A 21482-nucleotide genomic window follows, 5' to 3' on the forward strand; every position below is an offset into this window, starting at 1 on the left:
TGGAGGAGGTGGGGTCTGAAATGTGCCCACCTCTCCACCAGCAGATCTGGTAAAGAAGACCATAAGTACACAGGAGGCGCATCCCTCAACTGTGAGCTTCAACAGCCCTGTTTTGAAACCTTAAGTAAAACATTTGTAAAATAATAAGCCTGAACTTTTTCCCTCCAAGCTATACTGTGAAATGTGAATTTTAAAAAGAATGGTTGTGTAAATATGAAGAAAGTACTTTCAAATTAGATGATCAGACTGCATTTCCTTCAGAATTGTGTTGCCTTGCTTGCACATGGCAATTGAAAGATCCCAGAAGCAAGACTGTGGGCAAGTTATGCCCTGGCTTTGAGCCTCCAGTCACCTTGCTCTGCAGTGCAGTCCTTGATGTTAAGTGGCCTTCCTCCAAGCTTTAGGAAGCCTCAGTGCAGGTTGTGGTTGAGGAGATGAAGAAGGCCTAAGAGGAGCAGCTCCTGTTTTTATAATTTTTTGTATCAGTGCTCCCTCCCAAGGGTATTTAAGTAAAGGTATTAACAAAATTAAGAATTTGGCAGACAGCTCACTTAGATGATCACCAAGGTCCTTCTCATTTCTAAAGTTATTTGAAGCTGCTGTTTTCATTAGTCCTTAAGTATATGTTGCTACCATATAATTTGGCCACAAAAATGTTTAGATATGTGTCAAGGACCTCAGGACTTCCTGACAGAAGTGCTTCTTGACTGATTGTGTATTTGGTACAAGGGCTTCCTTGGTGATAGTTTCTACTCTCTTTAAATACTGTTCCGTTATTTTTGAAATCTGATCAAGAATTAACACAGTAAATCTCTTTGATATTTATACTTATGCCTACTTTTAACCTTTTAGGAAAACTTTATGAATTGGAATATTCTAAAATCCTGAAATAATTTGGAATATTCTAAAATTCTGAAGAGAATATGAACGGATTGTTAGAATGGAACTTTTACCCAATTCCCTCAGACTAGAGTGTTCATAAGACATTTTGCCAAGAAGTTCCTATAGAGGCAATTTCACTTTTAGGATGGATGGGTCTAAAAGGATCATATTTAGTTTCTAGCTATTCATGGTTGCACTCACTTTAGAGGATGTGTTCTTGTTAGGTTGCTGCTACTATTTGTCTCTCCTAAATAACAGTCTGGAATTATAGAAAGAAAGGTTGGGAGAATAGTCGTGTGATTCTCCTGGTCAGCATAAAGCCTGTTCCATCCAGCCACTGACTATTTTGTTCTTTCTTTTGCTTTGAAGGCCAAGATGACATGCCCATTACTTGGATGTTTTTATGTTCTATACCTCTCTCTTGCTCCATATATTTTGCAGTGGTGCAGATATATTGATCCGTAAATGATTGGTATTACATACTGAATCAAGGTACATGTATTCAACTTTAGAGAGAATTGTTTCTCGGTGTTTTTCACTATGTGACTCACCACTGTGAAGGTATGAAGATGAGTTTATGCCGCTAATGGGGTAGCTTTGTTGTGGTGTAATTTCAGTAGCTGCCCATGGCAGCTGTTAGTCGAAGGTAAATTCAAAGCTGGATGGTTTAGATATCACAGTGGTGAAGATCAACAGAGTACCATGAAACCAGGACTCGGTCATGGCAACCTGAGACTGTTCTAGCTAAGTCTTTCTAATGTGTTTCATCTGGCACTTTCCCGGTTCAGTCCCTTGCTTACCTTTCCCCGTTTGAAAAACTCTGCTTTTGGAAGGAGAATGGATTACAGGTCTTGACAGAGGCTTGGGCTCTTGACTTCTTGGTTTGTTTTTTTAAATTTTAAAAAAATTTTCAGTTCTTTTGTGACCATCACATTACTGAAGTTAACATTGATGTCTTGCTCAAACTTATTTTGTTTCTCTCACACATTTCAAAAGAACCGAGTTAATACATTGAATTGAGCAGTCTGATAAGAAGGTAGTGTGGGGGGTCTCCGGGTCCATAGAATTTCCTTGAGTGTGGATTGCTGTGTAGGAAAAGCTCTCTAAATTTTTTCTGCTGGCTGAATGTAGAGTAATGTGACCCTGTTGCTCTCCATGGTGAGCTTTCCATAATTGAAATATTCCTGGATTCATTGCCAGAAGTGGACTTCCTTTACCTCTGCTCTGCCACAGGGTGGCTGCTGCCTTCCTCCTTTAATAAGGTACATTCAGTTTCCCCCACTCAAAGAGCATTTTATCCCTTAGACATTCTACCCAGGACGTTGAAAATAAAAACAAGGCCGGGCACAGTGGCTCACGCCTGTAATCCCAGCACTTTGAGAGGCCAAGGTTGGCGGATCACCTGAGGTCAGGAGTTCAAGACCAGCCTGGCCAACATGGTGAAACCCCATCTCTATTTAAAAAAAAACACAAAAAATTAGCTGGGCGTGGTGGCAGGCACCTGTAATCCCAGCTACTTGGGAGGCTGAGGCAGGAGAATTGCTTGAACCTGGGGGGCAGAGGATGCAGTGAGCCAAGATCACGCCATTGCACTCCAGCCTGGGCAACAAGAGCAAAACTCCGTCTCAAAAAAAAAAAAAAAAAAAAAATGAAGATGCCAGTGAAGGAAAGTTAGAAACCACTGCGTGTCCTAAGCAGTTCCTAACTCCCATGGACAATTCTAGCATGGGTTTTGTAATAGTTTATAATTGACATATAGGTAGAAAATTGATACCAAGAAACCCAGCTGCTCCTAGAGTACTAGTAGTAACTCAGAAGGAGTAGAGAATTGTACTGTAAAATGAGCAGATTGCCTTTTCACTTTCTTTTTCTACTCCATCAGAGTACCAGCTTGCTCCGTCTTTGCTAAACATTAGATTAAATGTCTTATTTATCATGATACCTCTGATGTTCAAAATTACATATGTTGCTGTAATTCTTATGAATTGTGAGCATACATTCTTCTGCGTAAACAGATGGTACTGTTGACACAGGCTTTATAATCCTAGTAGGCTGGACATCAAAATTTTATATTTCTACCATTACCTTAATTGTAGAGAGATTCTGGAGTGACTGTGGAAAGTCATCTAACATGTGTTCTCTTTCTTTGCACTGCTGTGGTTCTAAATATTTATTAATCATTATTTATTTATACTCTGTAATGCCATACTTTATTGGTGAATGTACCGTCTTTGGGAGGTCATTAGATATTCTTTAGTATCTAAGAGAAATATCTACCTATCAGTGAATTTCAAATTATAGTTTATGATCTTCAGATTAATGAAAAGCAAGTTCCCACCCCCAACAAAAATTAAAATGACACAAAAATGCATCTTGGGAACATCACAATGTTTTAAACTGAGAATACTAATTTTTTGAGATTTGATTATATCACATTTGACTTACATTCTGATAGATTATGAATTTGTAATCAGTTCAATTTTGTATACTGAAATTATCTTTGCACTCTGAATAAATGAAGTATCAAGCAAAATTTTAAGAGTAACAATATTTTAAGAGATATAAACACAGTTAAAATCTTTGAGGTATTTTACCACTCACTTTTAGAATTATCAAATGCTGCTTTGATCTTTTCATCAAATCGGAACAGATATCTATATTTTTATTGGCAACAATAAAAACAGACTATGAGGAAATGAAACAATCCAGTCTTTCATTTTCTTGCTCATTTAATCTGAACAGGTGATGTTTCAGTATATTGAGACATAATCAAGACTTTTTGAGACATAAGACAATCAAGACTTTGTTAACAGCTTTCTAGATTATTGGTAGAATTATAGCTGTGATTTATAGAGTCACATTAAAAGTACACCTTTGTGTACACTAGGTCTGAAGGTGATGATATAGAAATACTAGTGTGGGCCGGGCGCGGTGGCTCACGCCTGTAATCCCAGCACTTTGGGAGGCTGAGGTGAGTGGATCACCTGAGGTCGGGAGTTCGAGACCAGCCTGACCAACATGGAGAAACCCTGTCTCTACTAAAAATACAAAATTAGCCAGGTGTGGTGGCACATGCCTGTAATCCCAGCTACTCGGGAGGCTGAGGCAGGAGAATCACTTGAACCCAGGACATGGAGGTTGCGGTGAGCTGAGATCACACCACTGCACTCCAGCCTGGGCAACAAGAGCGAAACTCCGTCTCAAAAAAAAAAAAAATACCAGTGTGACCACATTGTAACATAGGTTGTGTTAATTCCTGCTAATGGAATGTAGCTTCCTTGACTTGTGGTTATTTCCCAAAATTCTTCCTTTAAGAAATTCAAAACCCTCACCTAAAAGGAAAGAAGTTACCCAAATAGGAAGATTGAAAATGAAATCTGATTCTTTCTGACATTTTTACTGCCAACTAATGAGCAAAAGACTTCATTAAGGAAGCAGGTTGTTCAGTGGTTCTTTGTGTCTGAATATGACTGATCTAATATATTAAACATTTTTCTGTAAATGTAGCAGTATAGTTCCAGTTTCTATTTTCAACTCTTCAAATAGTAAAACCAGTTCTGTCAGCAGGCGTTTTATTAAATGCCTCAGAACATGTGTTAGGCATCATAGAAAATACAGACATAGAAGACAGGGATCTTGGTCTTATTAAACTTAAATCTAAAAAGATGTGGGAGCATTTTAAAGAGCAAATACAAGTGGGTGAAAATGAGCATTGCGTGTTGCTAAGACTTAAACTAGATTGGTTGGACTAGAGGAGTGAGTCATCGAAAAAAGGCAGTTTCAGAACACATTAATGAATGTCTTCTTAAGGATGAGGCACTTGCAAAGTGCCTGTGTGTCAAAGGAAGAAATGATTTGGTGATTCAAATGGTAGTGAAGTTGTTTGACACTTGCTTGTGGGCTTTGAAATGACAGGAAGAGCAGGGCTGGAGTTCCAGGAGGGCTGGGCCGAATTGGGCTGGTGGGGTGGGGTGAGTCCACTTCCCCTGCCCAGGCAGCTGATGGAAGGCATGAGACTAGACCTATTCTAGGGCAGGTATGTTGAAAGGGAACTACTTTCAGCAAGAATGCCCACTGTGCCCCCATTAGGGGACAAGCAGATGCAGAGGGACCCCTTCCAAATTTACACCTAGCTTTTACCCGAGATTTCTTTAGTGATCTCTACCACTGCATCTGCTCGACTTTTCTGTCGCCATTCCTCATTCTTCAAAGTGCAGCTCAATTCCTGTTGTGCCAGACCACAGAGTGGTAGGGGAAGGCCTCTGTGAGCCTGAGTATGGTGAAGGAGGAACCCTGGAGAGAGCTGGGCAGGAGGGAGCATGCAGAGCTCTGCCAAAACCCACGTCAGGGGCTGAGCATGGTGGCTCACACCTGTAATCTCAGCACTTTGGGAGGCCGAGGCGAGCGGATCACCTGAGGTCAGGAGCTCAAGACCAGCCTGGCCAACATGGCGAAACCCCATATCTACTAAAAATACAAAAATTAGCCGGGCGTGGTGGCACACACCTGTAATCCCAGCTACTTGGGAGGCTGAGGCAGGAGAATCACTTGAACCCAGGAGGCGGAGGTTGCAGTGAGCCAAGATTGCGCCACTCTACTCCAGCCTCCGGGGGAGAGTGAGATTCTGTCTCAAAACAAAAAAGTTAAGTTGGTGCTCTTTATTTTCTGTACATAGTGTATTATGTATCAGAAGTGTGATTTTGGTTAAACAATTTTATTTAAATCCTATAATTTACCATTACTACAAAACAAATGTTCTATCCTTTGGAAAAAATTAGTAAATGGGAGAATTTTCTTTAACTTTGAAAAATTTAATCTAGTATTTATCTGATGTACTATATTTGCTCAATTAACTGTCACCTGACTTAATTTCCTTCTAGAAAACAGCGACAAATTGTATTTATCAGAGAGAAAGGGAGAGCCCCGACAACCAATTAGGAATAAATTTTCAAAATTAAATATTTTTGATTTGCAATTTTATTTTTGTACAAGCTTTCATGTAGAACATGATTATTTACCCTCCTCTGACTATGAAATGGCATTTAAATTTTACACATGAAGTAGAAGCTCATGCAAACACAAGCTAGTCATGAGAGATACCCTACTCTGAATCAGCCCATTGGGTGTTTAAGAAAAAAAAATGCTGAGTAAACCATATTGTCCTCAAAATGGGTAGCATTAAAGCCAGCAAGAATGGTATGGCATGAATCATAACTCAGTTTTTTAAAATGTTATGGTATATCTTGTCTAGAGAGTATTTCCTGTTGCTTAGAGCATATTTGAAGATAATTCTATTATATATGCATTTGGGTGCAGCTATGCTCTTGGGATGACCGGACTAGAAACACACAAACTATTATTATTTTAATGAGGGCAGGCTTTATTTTAAAATATACAAAATTGGAATAACTGCCTAAGTCATTTCTATATATCATATGGCATATTAAACCCATATATCTTGGTTCTTGGATTTGAAATTGCACTTTAGGTGAAATGGCACTTTAGGTGCCATGAAAACAAAATTTGTAAACAGATTATTAGACATAGACAGTATCTCAGAATTAAGGCATTGTTTTGGAAAAGGTGATTTAAACCCATGAATATTGAAAGAAGAGAGATTTACATGCTCGTGGTGGTGATACGGTGCATGAGCACAGCCATTGCACAGCAGTGGTAGAGATTTGTGGAACGGTTGGCATGTGTAACATTCTCAGCCAGCTCTGTCAATTAGAGCAGATTCTGACTGACAAACTGTGGTGTGCCCATGTGGCATGGAACACTTACTCCAACAGCTGTCCCACTGTACACTTGTGAATCAACATGTAACTGTTTTCATCATGTTCTAAAGTGACTAATAGACGTATATTACCCATTGTGACCAACCTTTTCATTTGTATAGGTTCATATTAACCCTTTCTTAAATTTTTGAATTGGAATAATCAGCTAGCTTATTGTGGAGAACAACCACCAGTACTGACAAGACCTCCCTAAAGTTACATCACAGAGCTTTGAAGTCACTGCAGTCCTGAGCCTGTCCTCAGTTTTACAGTTCTCAGAACCTGGAGTAATATATAAACCAGAACACAAATTTATTAATTCGTAATTATCAAAATGTCCACATTTGCCAAGTACACTTCTCCTTTCTAGGATCAGGTGACTGTTGTCATTGTGAACTTGGAATCTTGTCAAAGATGAAGATGTGTTTGCAAGAAGAGTTCATCTCAGGACCATCTCTGTCCCTGAGAGCAAAGATCCTTCTTATAATCTCACTTGTTTTTACTTCTCTGAGGAGGGCAGGAGTCTGGGTTTTCCTTTTCTGTGTTTCATACTAACTATCCTCTTCTCCAATTATGACAGCAATCACATGTGATAAGTCATAATCATAATCTGATTTTGGTCTACGTGTTAAGAGTCTGTTCCTTGATGATAGGTTAGAGCTCTTGGGGGGAAACTTTTACTGATACTTAGTTTACATCCACCCATTTCCAGTCTTATCCTCATTTTATTGATTTTTCTGATTTTCTTCTCCTAGAAGCAGCCTTGTTTCCTTTTGAGGTTTTGAGGAGCAGCTCCCTGATGCATCTGCCTGTGAGGATACTGAGGCGAGCAGGATGGCAATACCCAAGTACATCTTCCTAGTGTCCTTAAGTAGCCCACTTGGACAAGGAAGGACAAGGTTTCCTAGGATTCGATTCATGATTGTATCCCCCAGGGATTTGGCACATGAAGGAGAGAAGAATCATTCTTTTCTTTTACAGATGTTGGAGATTTCTTCTTTTTGATGTCTTTAAAGTCTTCTTTTCCTCACAGTTGCTTCCTAGCTCCTCACCGGGCCTTCCAGACATTTCCCCAGTACTCCTAAGTTGACACCATCTAACTTTTACTCTCCTGACTCCAGGTCACATTACCACCTTCACTGGGACCAGTGACACCTCATTCAGTTTGACTCTTTGTCTCAACTTTCACCGTCATCTTAGGTAAATTTAAAGGCTGTGGAGACAATCCATGTCTTTACTTGCACTTATTATTGTTCCTTTGTCTTCTCATCTCCAGAGTTTTCTTTCTCTTTTTCTCCCCCGCCCCACTTCCACCCCAATTTTAGACTGTTGGCATTCTCTGAACACAGCACACTGTGGTGTTTTATGCCTCTCTGTCTTTGTAGTAAGTCTCATCTTCCCTGACGACCCTGCTCTCCCGTGTGAAGTTGAGCTCCCCTCACTTCTGTGGTAGTAGATTTTATGCTTGTTTACTCTTGCATTTATCACACTATTTTTACTCCTTTGTTCCTGCTAGACAGCTCTTTCAGCATCATAATGGCCACAAAACCTAACACCATCTGGTGTATAAATGTGTTTTCATTGAAAACACAGATATGTTTTCATATCTTCCCTCAGTTTGTTTCATGCTCCCATTGAACAAACACTTTTGAACACCTACTGTGTTTCAGGCACTTTCTGGATCTGCTGAGAATGCAGTGGCAATCCAGATGAAAATAGTCCCTGCCATTACTGAACCAAAAGTGTATGGTTAGATTGCAGAAAAGTAAATAAGTTATTGTCCAGTCCATTGCATTCTCCATCTGTGATCAACAGAACTCTAGAAACTTTATAGTGGTTGTTATTTTTTCTTGCATTTTCTTCAAAAAGCTGTTTGGAGATGTTAAGGGTGAAAATTTGTCTCCTTGAAAATGAAATATAGTATTAAGCACACAGATTCTAAATGGAATAAAGGACACTGAGAGATAACCATCATTCCTCTATCCTGCTGAAGACCAGACAGAAAGAAAGGATGTTATCACAACTGAGAATCTATGGTACTTTTTTAAAAATATCTTTTAAAATCAAGGGTTTTTTTCTTTTACTCTAAAGAGCTACTTAAAAAAATTGCAAATTAGGCTGGGTGTGGTGGCTCACGCCTGTAATCCCAGCACTTTGGGAGGTCGAAGCAGGTGGATCACCTGAGGTCAGGAGTTCAAGACCAGCCTGGCCAACATGGTGAAACCCCATCTCTACTAAAAACACAAAAATTAGCCACGCGTGGTGTCATACGTCTGTAATCCCAGCTACTCAGGAGGCTGAGGCAGGAAAATTACTTAAACCCAGGAGGCAGAGGTTGCAGTGAGCCAAGATCATGCCATTGCACTCCAGCCTGGGTGACAGAGTGAGACTCTGTCTCAAAAAAAAAAAATTGCAAATTACTCAATGCATCATTGCTTAAATCAGCATTATTAAGACTTTAAACATGTATAAAATCAGTTTTTCTGATGTTATAATTCAAAACTGCTGACTTTGCTTTTTTTGCCTGTGCTTTCAGTAAAGTAACTTATAAATTAACATCTGTCCTAAACTGGACATGTTTTAGGCTAATTGTTGTATAACCCAGATGGGGGAATTTATCTGTCCAACCAAAGTACCAGAGTGTACAGTTTACCAAGGTCATTTCCATGTGAGTGTTCATGAAATAAGCATGAAAAAACAGCTAAAAGTTGCACCTGGCCTGGAGTAGGCTGGGGTTTTTTTCTGGAAAATCATTTATTCGTTTACTTTCAAGCTAAGTTGTCAAGAAATTTAAGCCAGGTATGGTGATGTGCATCTGTAGTCCCAGCCTACTTGAGAGTCTGAGGGCTCAAAAATTATTTGAGCCCAGGAGTTTGAGTCCAGCCTGGGCAACATAGCAAGATCCTATCTCTTGAAAAAAAAGGAAAAGAAAATAATTGGTACTCAGCCTTCAGCAAAAACACAATTTCATGTTTTTGGTGGCAGGAATCTTTATTGAAAAGAGCTTTAATTTTTCTGTACCATTTCTTAAAAGTATTAAATTAGTGTTTTTCTTTAATAGATAAACATCATTGGAAAAGCTGAGGAAAGCCGAATTGTGAAGGCTGGAACAATGTCTTTTTCCATCTACATTTGCTCATGAATGATAATGATTATCATATTGTGGGATTTCCCAAAGTATGTTCCTCAGAATGTTAATAGATGATCCTCAAAAAAAATGGGGGTTGGCTGGCCTGGTGGTGCACACCTGTAATCCTAACACTTTGAGAGGCTGAGGTGGGAAGATTGCTTGAGGCCAGGAGTTCAAGACCAGCCTGGCTAACATACTGAGACCCTATCTGTACAGAAAATTTAAAAATGGGCTGGGCATGGTAGTGTGTGCCTATAGTCCTACCTATTAGAGAGGCTGAGGTGGCAGGATTGTGTGACCCAGGAGTTCAAGGCTGTAGTGAGCTATGATTGTGCCACTGTACTCCAGCCTAGGTGACAGAGTGAGAACCCATCTCTTTTTTTTTTTTTTTTTTTTTTATACACATGAGGGTCTCTGGTTAATAAATGTTGAGATGTAGGGTTAGGTGAGATTAAACAGGTTCTTTTTTTCGTGATTTCTCGGAGTCTTTATGATCCAGTGCTTCTCAAAGCTGAATGTGTATACAAAACACTGGGGATCTGACCCACTTGTAAAGTCTGATTTCTTTGGTCTGGGGCAGGCCTGAAATTCTGCATTTCTTACAAGGTCCAAAGTGCAGCCTGCACAACTGGCACACAGATCACACTTTAAGTAACAAGATTCTTAGGGATTTTTTAAGAGGAACCATGTTCTGCCACATTTCCCAGACTTGCTAACCATAGGAACCTCATTTTGAGATGCTGGAAGTTGTCCATGGAGCACACTTTGAGAATTTTAAATTGAATCTTTAAAATTACAAATGAATTAATGTATAATTTAAATAGAAGTCTCATGCAGATCTTCTAGGTTACGATTGGCCGAACAGCCCCATGTAAATCCCACGACACTGAAAAAATCATTTAGCTAGTTCATGTAGAAAGAAAAACCGGTATGGGCTAAAAAGACAACCACTAGGTAAGGCAGCAAGTACACTGGATTATATACTTTTCTTTTCTTTCTTTTTTTTTTTTTTTTTAAGACGGAGTTCCACTCTTGTTGCCCAGGCTGGAGTGCAGTGGTGCAGTCTCGGCTCACCACAACCTCTGCCTTCCAGGTTCAAGCGATTCTCCTGCCTCAGCCTCCTGAGCAGCTGGGGGATTACAGGCACTTGCCACCATGCCTGGCTAATTTTTTGTATTTTTAGTAGAGACGGGATTTCACCATGTTGGCCAGGCTGGTCTCGAACTTCTGACCTCATGATCTGCCCGCCTCAGCCTCCCAAAGTGCTGAGAGTACAGGCATGAGCCACCGTGCCCGGCCTACTTTTCTTATTTTTTAATAGACCTTATAAATATTGTTAAATATTCAAGTCTTTAAACAATTTTACTTTGTTTTTATTGCCTCTAGTAATTCACATATAAATTGCCATATTTCTAAATCCCCATATGTGCTCTGCTAGTGATTTCATTAGTCTTTAATCTTTGTTAACACTAGCATTTGGTATGAAAAACTAATGATGAAAACAAATCTTTTATTTAAACAGATTGAGATTTGATATGGTTTACCATACCCTAATTACAAATGACATAAAAAGCAGTCTAGGGAGGTTTTTAGAAATCTATTGAACCTAAAGCAAATTTTAAAATAAAAAAGCTGAATAAAATTAATTACTGTATTATAGATGGGCTTTTTCCCACCTGGGTCCTTCTGCCCCACCTAGAATAGTGTCTTCATTTATGCATTCCTGTTGAAACTCTTGAGCCCTTGCCATCTGTGTTTCAGCTCTTATTTCCTCATTTATCTCACACTGCATTTTATTGTAGTTTGTTAATTTGTCTTGTGCCTTTTAGATTGTAAGTTGGATGGGAGTTCAGGGTCTTATTTATCTTTGTACTTTTACACCTGGTTTATAGTGTGGTTGATACATAAGTAGATCAATAATACATTAAATAAATAATATTGTTATAAGATAATCCTGGGTATTAGCACATCCCTGTGCTACTTGCACATACCTGTATTCCCAGCACTTTGAGAGGCCCAGGCAGGTAGATAGGTTGAGTCTGGGGGTTTGAGACCAACCCTGGGCAACATGGTGACACTCCGACTCTACAAAAAAAAAATGAAAATTAGCTCAGTGGTGTCATGCCCCTATAGTCCCAGCTCCTCGAGAAGCTGAGCTGAGGATTGCCTGAGCCTGAGAGGTCACGGCTGCAATGAGCTAAGATCCCACCACTGCATTCCAGCTGGGGTGACAGAGCGAGACCCTGTCTCAAAAAAAAAAAAAAATAAGATAATTTCGTACATCAAATATTATACTGAAAAAAATAAGTTTACAATTTTTTTCTGCATCCCCGTCATCTGTCTTGATGGTTATTTCAGGTAGTATTGACTTATTCAGTGTGTAACAAGCCATCCTAAATCTCAGTGGCTCAAACAACAATGAGTTTTTAAGTTGGCAAGGAGGTTCTTCTGGTCTGGCCTAGGCTCAGTCAGGTGCCTGGAGTCAGCTGGTGACTAGGTCAGGGCAAGACTAAGATGGCCTGTCTTACATATTCTGAGGTCTTGGCTGGAATGGCTGTAATTGCTGGGCTGTGTGTCCATAGCATCTTTTAATCCCAAGTTACGTCACGGCTTAGTGATCTCAGGGTTTCAAAAGAAGCTGTTAGTCCTCTTAAGATTTAGCTTCAGATGTTGCACAAGATCACATCTGCCACATTCTGTGATCAAAGCAAGTCACATGGCCAGTCCCAGATTCCAGGGGTGGGGCAGTAGATGCTCCCTCCTCCTGCAATTTTGAGAGCAGCAAAATTGCAGTCACCTGGAGTTACTGTCTACGTATTTCTTCGGAACCCTTGAGGTAAATGAGAACACTAGTGTCATTTCACTTTTATCAGCTCCTCACTCCTCTCATGTTGAGACTACACAGAAGGTATGTAGGTTTAATCTTCAGTTTTCCTAAATCATTTGCTTCGCACTGTTTCTTGTGTCCTAAACCTTCCTCTGTCATATTTGTTACTTTGCTGCAGAATTTCCTTTTATTCAGCATTATGGTTGGGTGATTTTGGTTACAGAACTTCCTTTTGTTGAAACAAATTCTCTCAGTCCTGGTATGTCCTAAAATACCCTTTATTTTGCCTTCATATTTGAATCATAATTTTTGGTCAGTACTTGGAAGCTATTGATAAATCTATAATTGAGAAGGTGTCTGATGCTAATTTGATTTTATTTGTTTTTTTCTCTATAGTAACATATATAATTTTTTCTTTATCCTTGAAACCTAGAAATTCCAGTGGCTTGGTCCAGATGTAGCTTGTTTCATTCATTTTATTCACTTATTGTCTCATTTTAAGTGATTTGTTTTCAGTTCTGGGAATTTTCATTTCTTACTTCTTGCAGTATTTCTTCTTTTTTCTCTTTTCCAAGAACTTGGAGTAAACAGATGTCATTCCTGCATCTAAGCTCTAGTCACCAAACTGTTCTTTGATCTTTTTGTAAAATCTCTCTCTCTCTTTTTTTTTTTATTGTTGTTTCTGAGAGAATTATTTAGGTCACTCTTATGAAATACTCTGTTTTAAAAAATTCATTTTGCTATTCATCTCATGGTTAAGATTTCTTTTTTATCCTGTAGCTTTTTCTTCAAGGTTTCTGGCTGTTTCTCTTTCCTACTTACAGTTTTCAGTTTTAACACTAAGGATATTAGTTCTACCTGTTCCACTTTACTTATTTCTGTTTGGGGAATTTGGTCCCCCCTGGGTATCAGTGTCTGAGGCCTGCTCTGTCTGAATCTCTTCTCTGCCAGTGACAAAATGCTTGGGCACTTGCAGGGTAGGCACTGACCACCCAGCTGTACTCTCTCTCCCCTTGATTATCCTGACATTGGCCCCAGGCCTGAGAGCCTCAAGTCTGGGATCTACCATACTCTGAGCCTCGAGCTCTCTCACCCAATGCTCCACCCTCTAAAGCCAGCCTTTGCTCTTTGTGTTACGGTTTCCTCTGGTTGCCTTACCAAAGGTCTATAGCAGTTATCTTTCTGACATTTTGGCACACTGATGACATTTTTAAAATTTCTAGACTGACTAATTTTCTTATCTTAAAAATGAGAAAATGCCTTTTCTATTATTTCATGAAGTTGTGAGTTGGAGAAAAGTTGAAATTTGTGCTCATCTTGCCTCTTGATCCAGTTCCCCCTCCCTGTCAGAGTTTTAATTACATTCTTAACTCTATTGATTACCTCCATCCTGTCTTTGTATACCCTTTAACATTCCAGGTATAACTCTGAATTTGTCATGATTTTCATTTCGTCTCCTCCTAGCATCTATGGTGCTATAAAGGATCCTGAATCCTCAAAAAGAAAAAAAAAATGAACCTGTAGTACTTTTCAAAAAGATTTTCCTTTTTTCCTTCTTTCCTGTCTATAAGAAGTAAGATATTTTGGGGAAAGGTTGAAAATGTCCATGTGTAATTCATGTTTATCAATATAGAATTTCCAGTTTTCATTAACCATTTTGCAGTGCTTTCCTTGTGTTATAGGGGCAAGTCAATGCTGCATAAGGCCAGAGGAGCACCACTCACATAAGACACGGTGTGAGCAGCCCAGGGTGTCAACAGTGTTGACTCTGGTGTTATATGTTAACCATGTGTTTTATTTTCAAAAATTGTTATTGAATGTTATACAGGGCTGAGGGCATTATATTTTGCAACTTAAACCTCTTATTATTGAAGTGGATTCCTTCTAGGCATTTATACATCGTAAAATTATATTTAGTCTAAGTTTTAAAACCAGAAGTAGTTTAATTCTATTAAAAGTGAATAATCTTTAGTATTTAAGTTACTAAATACTATTCTATTTATCATCATTGAAATATTCTAAATTATTTGATTTATAAACTTCGTCTAATACTATATCATGTTTATTCCACTATATTATTCTTTTTCCATTCTATGAGAAAACTATGAAAGTACATAAAATATACATACAATTAAAAATATTGAAAAGCAAGCACATCTATGTAAGGGCCGCCCATGTCAGGCTAGCACTTTACAAGTTCTTCATGTGCCTCTCTGAGATCACAGCCCCCTCTCCACAGAGGTAGCCACTCCTCTGACTTTGGTGATGGTCATTTCCTTGCTACCTATGCATGCGTTCTTAGTAAGCAGAGTTTTATTTTGCCTATTGTTGAAGTTTACATAAATGGAATCCCACTGTTTGTGTTCTTTTGCGCCTTGCTTCTTTTATTCAGTATTATGGTTGACAGTCATCCTTGTTTTATAGAGCTTTGGTTCATTCATTTATTGCTGTAAGTGAAATACATTGAATGAATATATTACATTGTATTTATCCATTCTTCTGTTAATAGTCACTTGAGTTGTTAGCAACCTATCGCCTTCACAAAGAGTGCTGCCGTGAACATATTTCTGTAACTCTCCAGATGCCTATGTACAAGAGTGTCTCTACTTAATCACGAATGGAATTACAGGGCTACAGAATGTACATGTCATCAGCTGCACTAGATAATGCCAAAATGGATTCCAAGGAGTGGCTCCCATTTACACTGTCATCAGCAGCATGGGATAGTTACCATTGTTCCAGGTCCTCACCAAAATTTGATACTGTTTTGCCATTCTGGTGCTTGTGTATTGACTACTCGTTGCAGTATTAATGTTCATTTTTCTAATTACTAATAAGGTTGAGAACTTCATTATTGGTCATCTAGATTTTCTCCTCTTCGTACAAACCTTTTGCTTAATTTTTTTTACCAGATTATCTTGCAGTGAATTTCTAGTGAAAAATAAATTCATAATCAAAAACATTTAACTACTGTGCATAGATTATTCTCTTGAACTACTATGCTGTTTGGCACAGAGCTCTCTTCTAAAACAAATTCTTGCCAAGAAATTTGAATTATTTTATGAACCGCCTGATTAGAAGGTTAGTGTGCAGCTACCTCTAATCCTCCTAAAGAGTTGCAGCTTTTGGTTATGTTTCTATTTCCAGGATATTTTAAAAATATAACTGCAAAAGTTTATCTGATACTCCTTTTAGAATTCTAGATTCGATACCATATGCTTCTGAAGATGTTTAACTTTTCAGGCAAATTCTTAATTTCCTAGTACTTCATTCTTCTGCAATATCTGTTCTAGTTTCATTATAAGTAAAACAAAGAGAAACTTATGTTTGCTATATGATGATACTCTTAGCAATTTTTTCTACTTATTACTGTTAAAATATTTTGTTCATCTAATGCTTATTTTCTACACTTTTATCTGACATTAGTATCTTTATATTTTGAATCAAATTTAAATATTCACACTTTCTTTAACCTTTATTTTTTATTAATTTGTTCTTAGGCATCATTACTTTGTCATATCAGTTTTGAAATTGTGTTTCTCGTCAACATTTTTCTGAGTGTTCATAATGACAACTATATGTTATACTCCAGACAGCTAACTCAAGAAAGGAAAAATAACTGGAGTCCAACTTATTTTACTAAAAAGATGAAATAAAATGTACTTGGTATGCTTTCACCAAAAATTATTAGTAAGGCAAGTAGAAGGGAATTAAGTAGAGAAAAATCCAGTATTTAGTTGATTTGCCATCTCTGGAAGATTTAAGACAGATGATTTTGTGGACTATTATCAGCTGTGATAAAAGAGATTATATATATTGAATAATAGGTTACACCTATATATTACATCTATAATATGCCAAGAAAGCCTTCAGAAGTCATACTAGAGTATATGTGGTCTGCAGCCTTGAGCAGAAAAATTGCCTGTTAATCACTGATAGTTGAATATAAGATTAAGATACATACATGCATACACAAACAATTATACTGCCAGTTTCACATATGAGTCTCTTTGTGTTCAATAAAGATTATGATGAAAATGCACAGCTGTTCATAGTGAACCCTCCTCTAAAACATGTTTTAGAAGCCTCAAAAGAATTCAGTCTAATGGTATGATTTAAAAAAAGAGACCTGGGCAAAGAAAACATCCATTAAGTAAAGGCTGGGATAAAATGAGAACACAGATACGCATACCCACACATGTAAGAGTTGGTCACAGATTCATCTCTGAACTTTGTATAGCCAAAGAGAAAACAAGCTAATGCTACAATTTCCAATATCATCGACCATTCCCTCAGGAAAAGCCCAGGTCCTGGCTTTCAGGTGGCTGATACAGAGACAGTGTGATACAGTAGACAACATTCTGAAAACTCCTGAGGAACATTCACATCTGTTTAGAATGTAGAACTTATTTAATCTTAGTGTTGGCCTCAAGGTTTAGAGTTTCCTGTTTCTGCCACACACAGTGCAGCATCCCTTCTACGCTATCCCTCCTGCAATCATCATCCAGACTCTGATTAAAGATCTCTCATCATGGGAGTGTGCCACCTTCAGAGGCAATCAGTTCTTGAAATTTTAACATTTGACTCTTAGCTCCAAAAGGAAAGGCCTCCGTTATTGCTCCAACCTTTAATTTTGATTCCAAATATAAAGACAGTAATAATATAGGTTAATACACATTTGTTACAAAACCATTAGCTTTTAGTCTGGCTCTTGGGATTATAGCCTAAAAAGCCTCCTTCAGAGGCTTATAGACATCTGCTTGTCAACATTGGATTTCTCTTCTTCAGGTCAAACTTTCTTTTCTTGTTCCATTAACTACCACTCTCATGTCTCCCAGTGAGCTTTGAGCTCATAAAGAACAGGAGCTGTGTCATTCACATCCTCCCTGTCCCCTTGCCTGGAAATAATGACTGGATCCGTTTAACACCCCACTCATCATCTCTTGAATGCATACACTGTGTGCATTCCTGTTAATGTGCTGCCCTTATCTGGAAGTAGTTATGTCCCAAGGAGCCTGAAGGAAAATTGTAAGCTCACTTACGCCCTTCCTATCATCCTAGTGACTTACATCAACCCAGCATAAGATCACTTAGGTTTGGGCAGTCTTGTTTCACTTATGATTCACTCATTTTGCTCTTGAACCTGAAATGCCTACATTTCTTTCCCAATATGCTGCTGAGCTAACCTAAATACAGTACCTTGTATTTATTCCTGTTGTTTTTAATCTCATTAGAGGCAGCTCATTACTGCAGTGTAGCAGTATATTTTTTGTATTTTAATTTTATCTCCCTCTGCCAAATTCCATATTCTTCTTAGTCATTGAAGAACTTGTGTATGACTTGTGTTGATATCATGGCTAAAACATTTGGTAGGGTTGGGTCAAGGTCAGACCTCTGGCATTACGTTAGAAACCTCTATAGGTTGATATATTTCATTCAGCTGTTTACAGATTGTTGAAGTCAGCAGTTACCCGTATTCCAGCCCCATTTCTATGTTAATGACAATGTCATGGAGGACTTCTAATATCATACACGCCCCACTAGAGTTTGGGCAACACTGCATTTGCATGGTTACATTGCCACAGACAGACATTAGGCCAGCTTAACATGACTTTTCTGTGGTGCCCCATTTTAGTTCTCACAAATCACCTCTTGGATAAAATCCTTTAAAGAATCTCACCCAAGATCTGTGTCTAGCTCTGTAGTTTGTAATGTGAAGAGTCTACCTTCCCCTTTTCCAAAAACAGCCATGACATTTTCCTACTTCTAGTTTTCTGGCATGCCTTCATTCTCTGTAGAACCCTCAAAAATGGTTCAGCAACCTATCTGTAAGCTTTCCTAGGTCTCCTGAAGGTGATCAGTCAAATCAGGCAAATTGAGGTCACTGAGGGAAGCACAAGGCCTAATTTCTCACAGTCTCTTTATGATACGAGTACTCTTTCTTTTTTTTTTTTTTTGCCAGTGGAATGGAGCAATATTATTATTCTGTGACTCCAGTCTTAGCTTGATACTTTATAATTCATTAAACGATCTTACAATTATGAAAACTACAAGAAAATGGATAGGAAACCTTCATAGGTTTATAACTTGTCAGCACAGTGATATCCCTCCCCTGCCCCATGTTGGTTGTGACATATTGAGACTGCTTCAGAGATAAGGGGTAGGGAAGTGTCTCACCCTTAGTAATGACAGGTACCATTGGCTTTGCTCCTCATCTAATGACTGTTCATGGTTGCCTGTGATGTGTCCTAACCTTTGAGGAATCAGAATAGATATCATCCATGTCTATGAAAATTTCCTCTCCTGCCAAGCTTCTCAGCATTATATTAGTTTCTTTTACACAGTTAGAAGCTCTCTGACCCTCCTTCTCTTGACTTTAGCATTACTCCTTTGCATTTACATCTTGCTGTACTCTGCCTTGATCCTATGTTGCTGCATCAGCTAGGTGATGAGCCCCCTAATGGTCAATGTCCCTGGGAGAGTGGTACTCAGAAAGTGCTCCTCTGGGTTCATTGGTCCTGGGAAGCAGGGTCAGCAAGATAAATATTGTGAAATTAAGTATGATATCCTCACAGTGATGTAATACAATTACCATAATATAATTCTATGTCTTGTTAACAGTAAGGCTCCTTCTATATTAATAAATAATTACTTCCCCAATGACATTTCTGTTTCTCCTTTTCTCAAATTCTCTTTGTTCACTGAATTTTTCCTTCTTTTTCTTCTTACACATTGGTTGTTTCATGATATTATACTCTTGACATTTAAAATTTTTGGTTCTTGGCATTATTTGTTTCACTGTTGCATAGTAACATTTTTGTTCTTTGCAACCATCTGCTTGTTTTAAGGTGTGTAATTTTTCAATGGCTGGAATACTTTTATATCTTTACTTGCCTTAAATGCTAATCTAGGATCTTTGTGTAGCATTTTTTTCCTTTATAAACCTTAGATCTTCTCTTTAATGAGCACTTGATAGAGAAAGAAGAAATTTTATTTACTTGATAATATTTTGTTTTACATCTCAATAAGCATTCCATATACACTAAAAAATATAGATTGCCATAAAATTATTACATTGTATAAAGAACTAGCCATTTTTATCAGTGAGGAAGTGAGTCTCAGCAAGGTAGAAACTCCCCCCAGGGCACTTAGGTTTTGATCCTACTCATCTCATGTCTCAGGATCCTTCTGTTCATACTTGAGAAGATCCTGCCTGCAGTTCAAAGTCTATCTAGGCCTTATGCGCCATGAAAATGGGAGATTGAGAATTCACTTGCTAGATAGAGCAGGCATGAGAACTCATGAGGCTGGGGAAATGCACAGATAAACTAATCAGACCCACTGACCATTTATGCCTATTAATATGGCAAGAATAAAACAACCACCAGCAGAAACCTGAAACTTAGACCCTCTCCACTAACATTTAAGCCGGGAGAGTAGGGAAGAAGATGGGATCTCAGAGGGTATGTACATCTCCCCTTTTACTTATGGATTATTATTTTGGAAACAGAAGACTGATACTGAAATTTGAGAGAATGGGGTAAAAAGTCCCAGATCAAGCTATAGAATTGAAGACTGTGGAAGTTAATTGATTATAAATAAATACATAATAGTAGAGTAGTTTGCAAGAGAAAACTGAAGAATGTTGAGAAAAGTATTTATAGTCTCAGATGTCCCTATTTGAATATACAGAGTGACACATCTAAACAGATAGAGTCTCTCGGGCATCTTAAGACTTGGTGGGATTTGCCTAATGACTGGAATGAGACAGTGAAAATATATCATCCTTCATTCATGTATTCATTTATTTAGCGAACATTAATTGAATACCATTTAATGTGCCAGGCACTAGGCTAGTTTCATGGCATGATAAAGACTGTACTCACAAGAAGACAGAGAGACTGACGTGTAAATGAGTTATTAAAATTTTAATAACATTTTACGCTAATCATCGTTTCCCCCTATTTTCCAAAGCTGTAGAAAGTCCGTATCAGGTCAGTAAGTCTTTTGACAAACACACTGCTCTCACTATGTGTTGTCTTAGGAAAGGCACTCTATCTGCTGCCAAGAACCTATTCTTCTATCATAAGCTATGGGCCTAAAAAATAGATTTTCTTTTCAACACCACATTCCTAGTCATTGTTATCTTTGAATAATCAGATTCTTCTAAAGAAACCAAGCTAGCTATAAGACTCCACCAAGGGTGACCTTGTTGCTAGTTATTAATATATTTCTTTTAAATAAGCAGACTTTTATTTTTAAGCCTTCTTTAGGTTTTAAACTTTTTTTCTTTTCTGTTGCAAAAACCTCTTCTGTAATTGGTAAAACATTCTTCTCATGTCAGTTAACATTTGTAGATGTCTTTTTGTGTGCATATTACTTTGAAAACAGACCCCTATAGCAGTCTAGAATGTTTATTATTTAGTTTCTTGATAAGTTAGTCATATTTACTTATTGGTTACCAGTTTAGAAAATTTAGCAATTTAACAAGTTTTTGATCATGGTATGTAGACTGTAGTCTACTGTAGTTGCTAGGAACCATCTGTAAGCCTTGGTTCCTGCAAGGGAGCCCAGAAGAAAGTGTTAACCCTTTGCCTGCTTGATTGCAGGAGGAATGCCAGCTCCTGAGCAGGCCTCATTGGTGGAGGAGGGGCAACCACAGACCCGCCAGGAAGCTGCCTCCACTGGCCCAGGCATGGAACCCGAGACCACAGCCACCACTATTCTAGCATCCGTGAAGGAGCAGGTACATCCTCGTATTGAAAGTTGCAGTGAATTATTTCTTTAATGCCTTTAAAAAATTAATCTTTGGATATGTTTTAAATTTGTCTAACGTCCTTGACGCCTTCACGTTTTCTAATTATAA

General features: G+C 38.3%; 1 protein-coding gene across 10 annotated transcripts in view; it reads left to right on the forward strand.

Annotated features, from left to right (window-relative positions):
* Positions 1 to 21482, forward strand: part of PKP4 (plakophilin 4) — a 231432-nt gene that overhangs the window by 50018 nt on the left and 159932 nt on the right. For all 10 annotated transcript variants that reach the window (XM_054477302.2, XM_054477311.2, XM_054477305.2 and 7 more), the window contains exon 2: positions 21226 to 21362. In XM_054477302.2, coding sequence (XP_054333277.1) covers positions 21231 to 21362 — 132 coding nt within the window. In that variant the 5' untranslated portion in view covers positions 21226 to 21230. The remainder of the gene's footprint in view (positions 1 to 21225; positions 21363 to 21482) is intronic.

Source organism: Pongo pygmaeus, chromosome 11 (assembly GCF_028885625.2).
Source record: "Pongo pygmaeus isolate AG05252 chromosome 11, NHGRI_mPonPyg2-v2.0_pri, whole genome shotgun sequence".
NCBI classification, from domain to species: domain Eukaryota; kingdom Metazoa; phylum Chordata; class Mammalia; order Primates; family Hominidae; genus Pongo; species Pongo pygmaeus.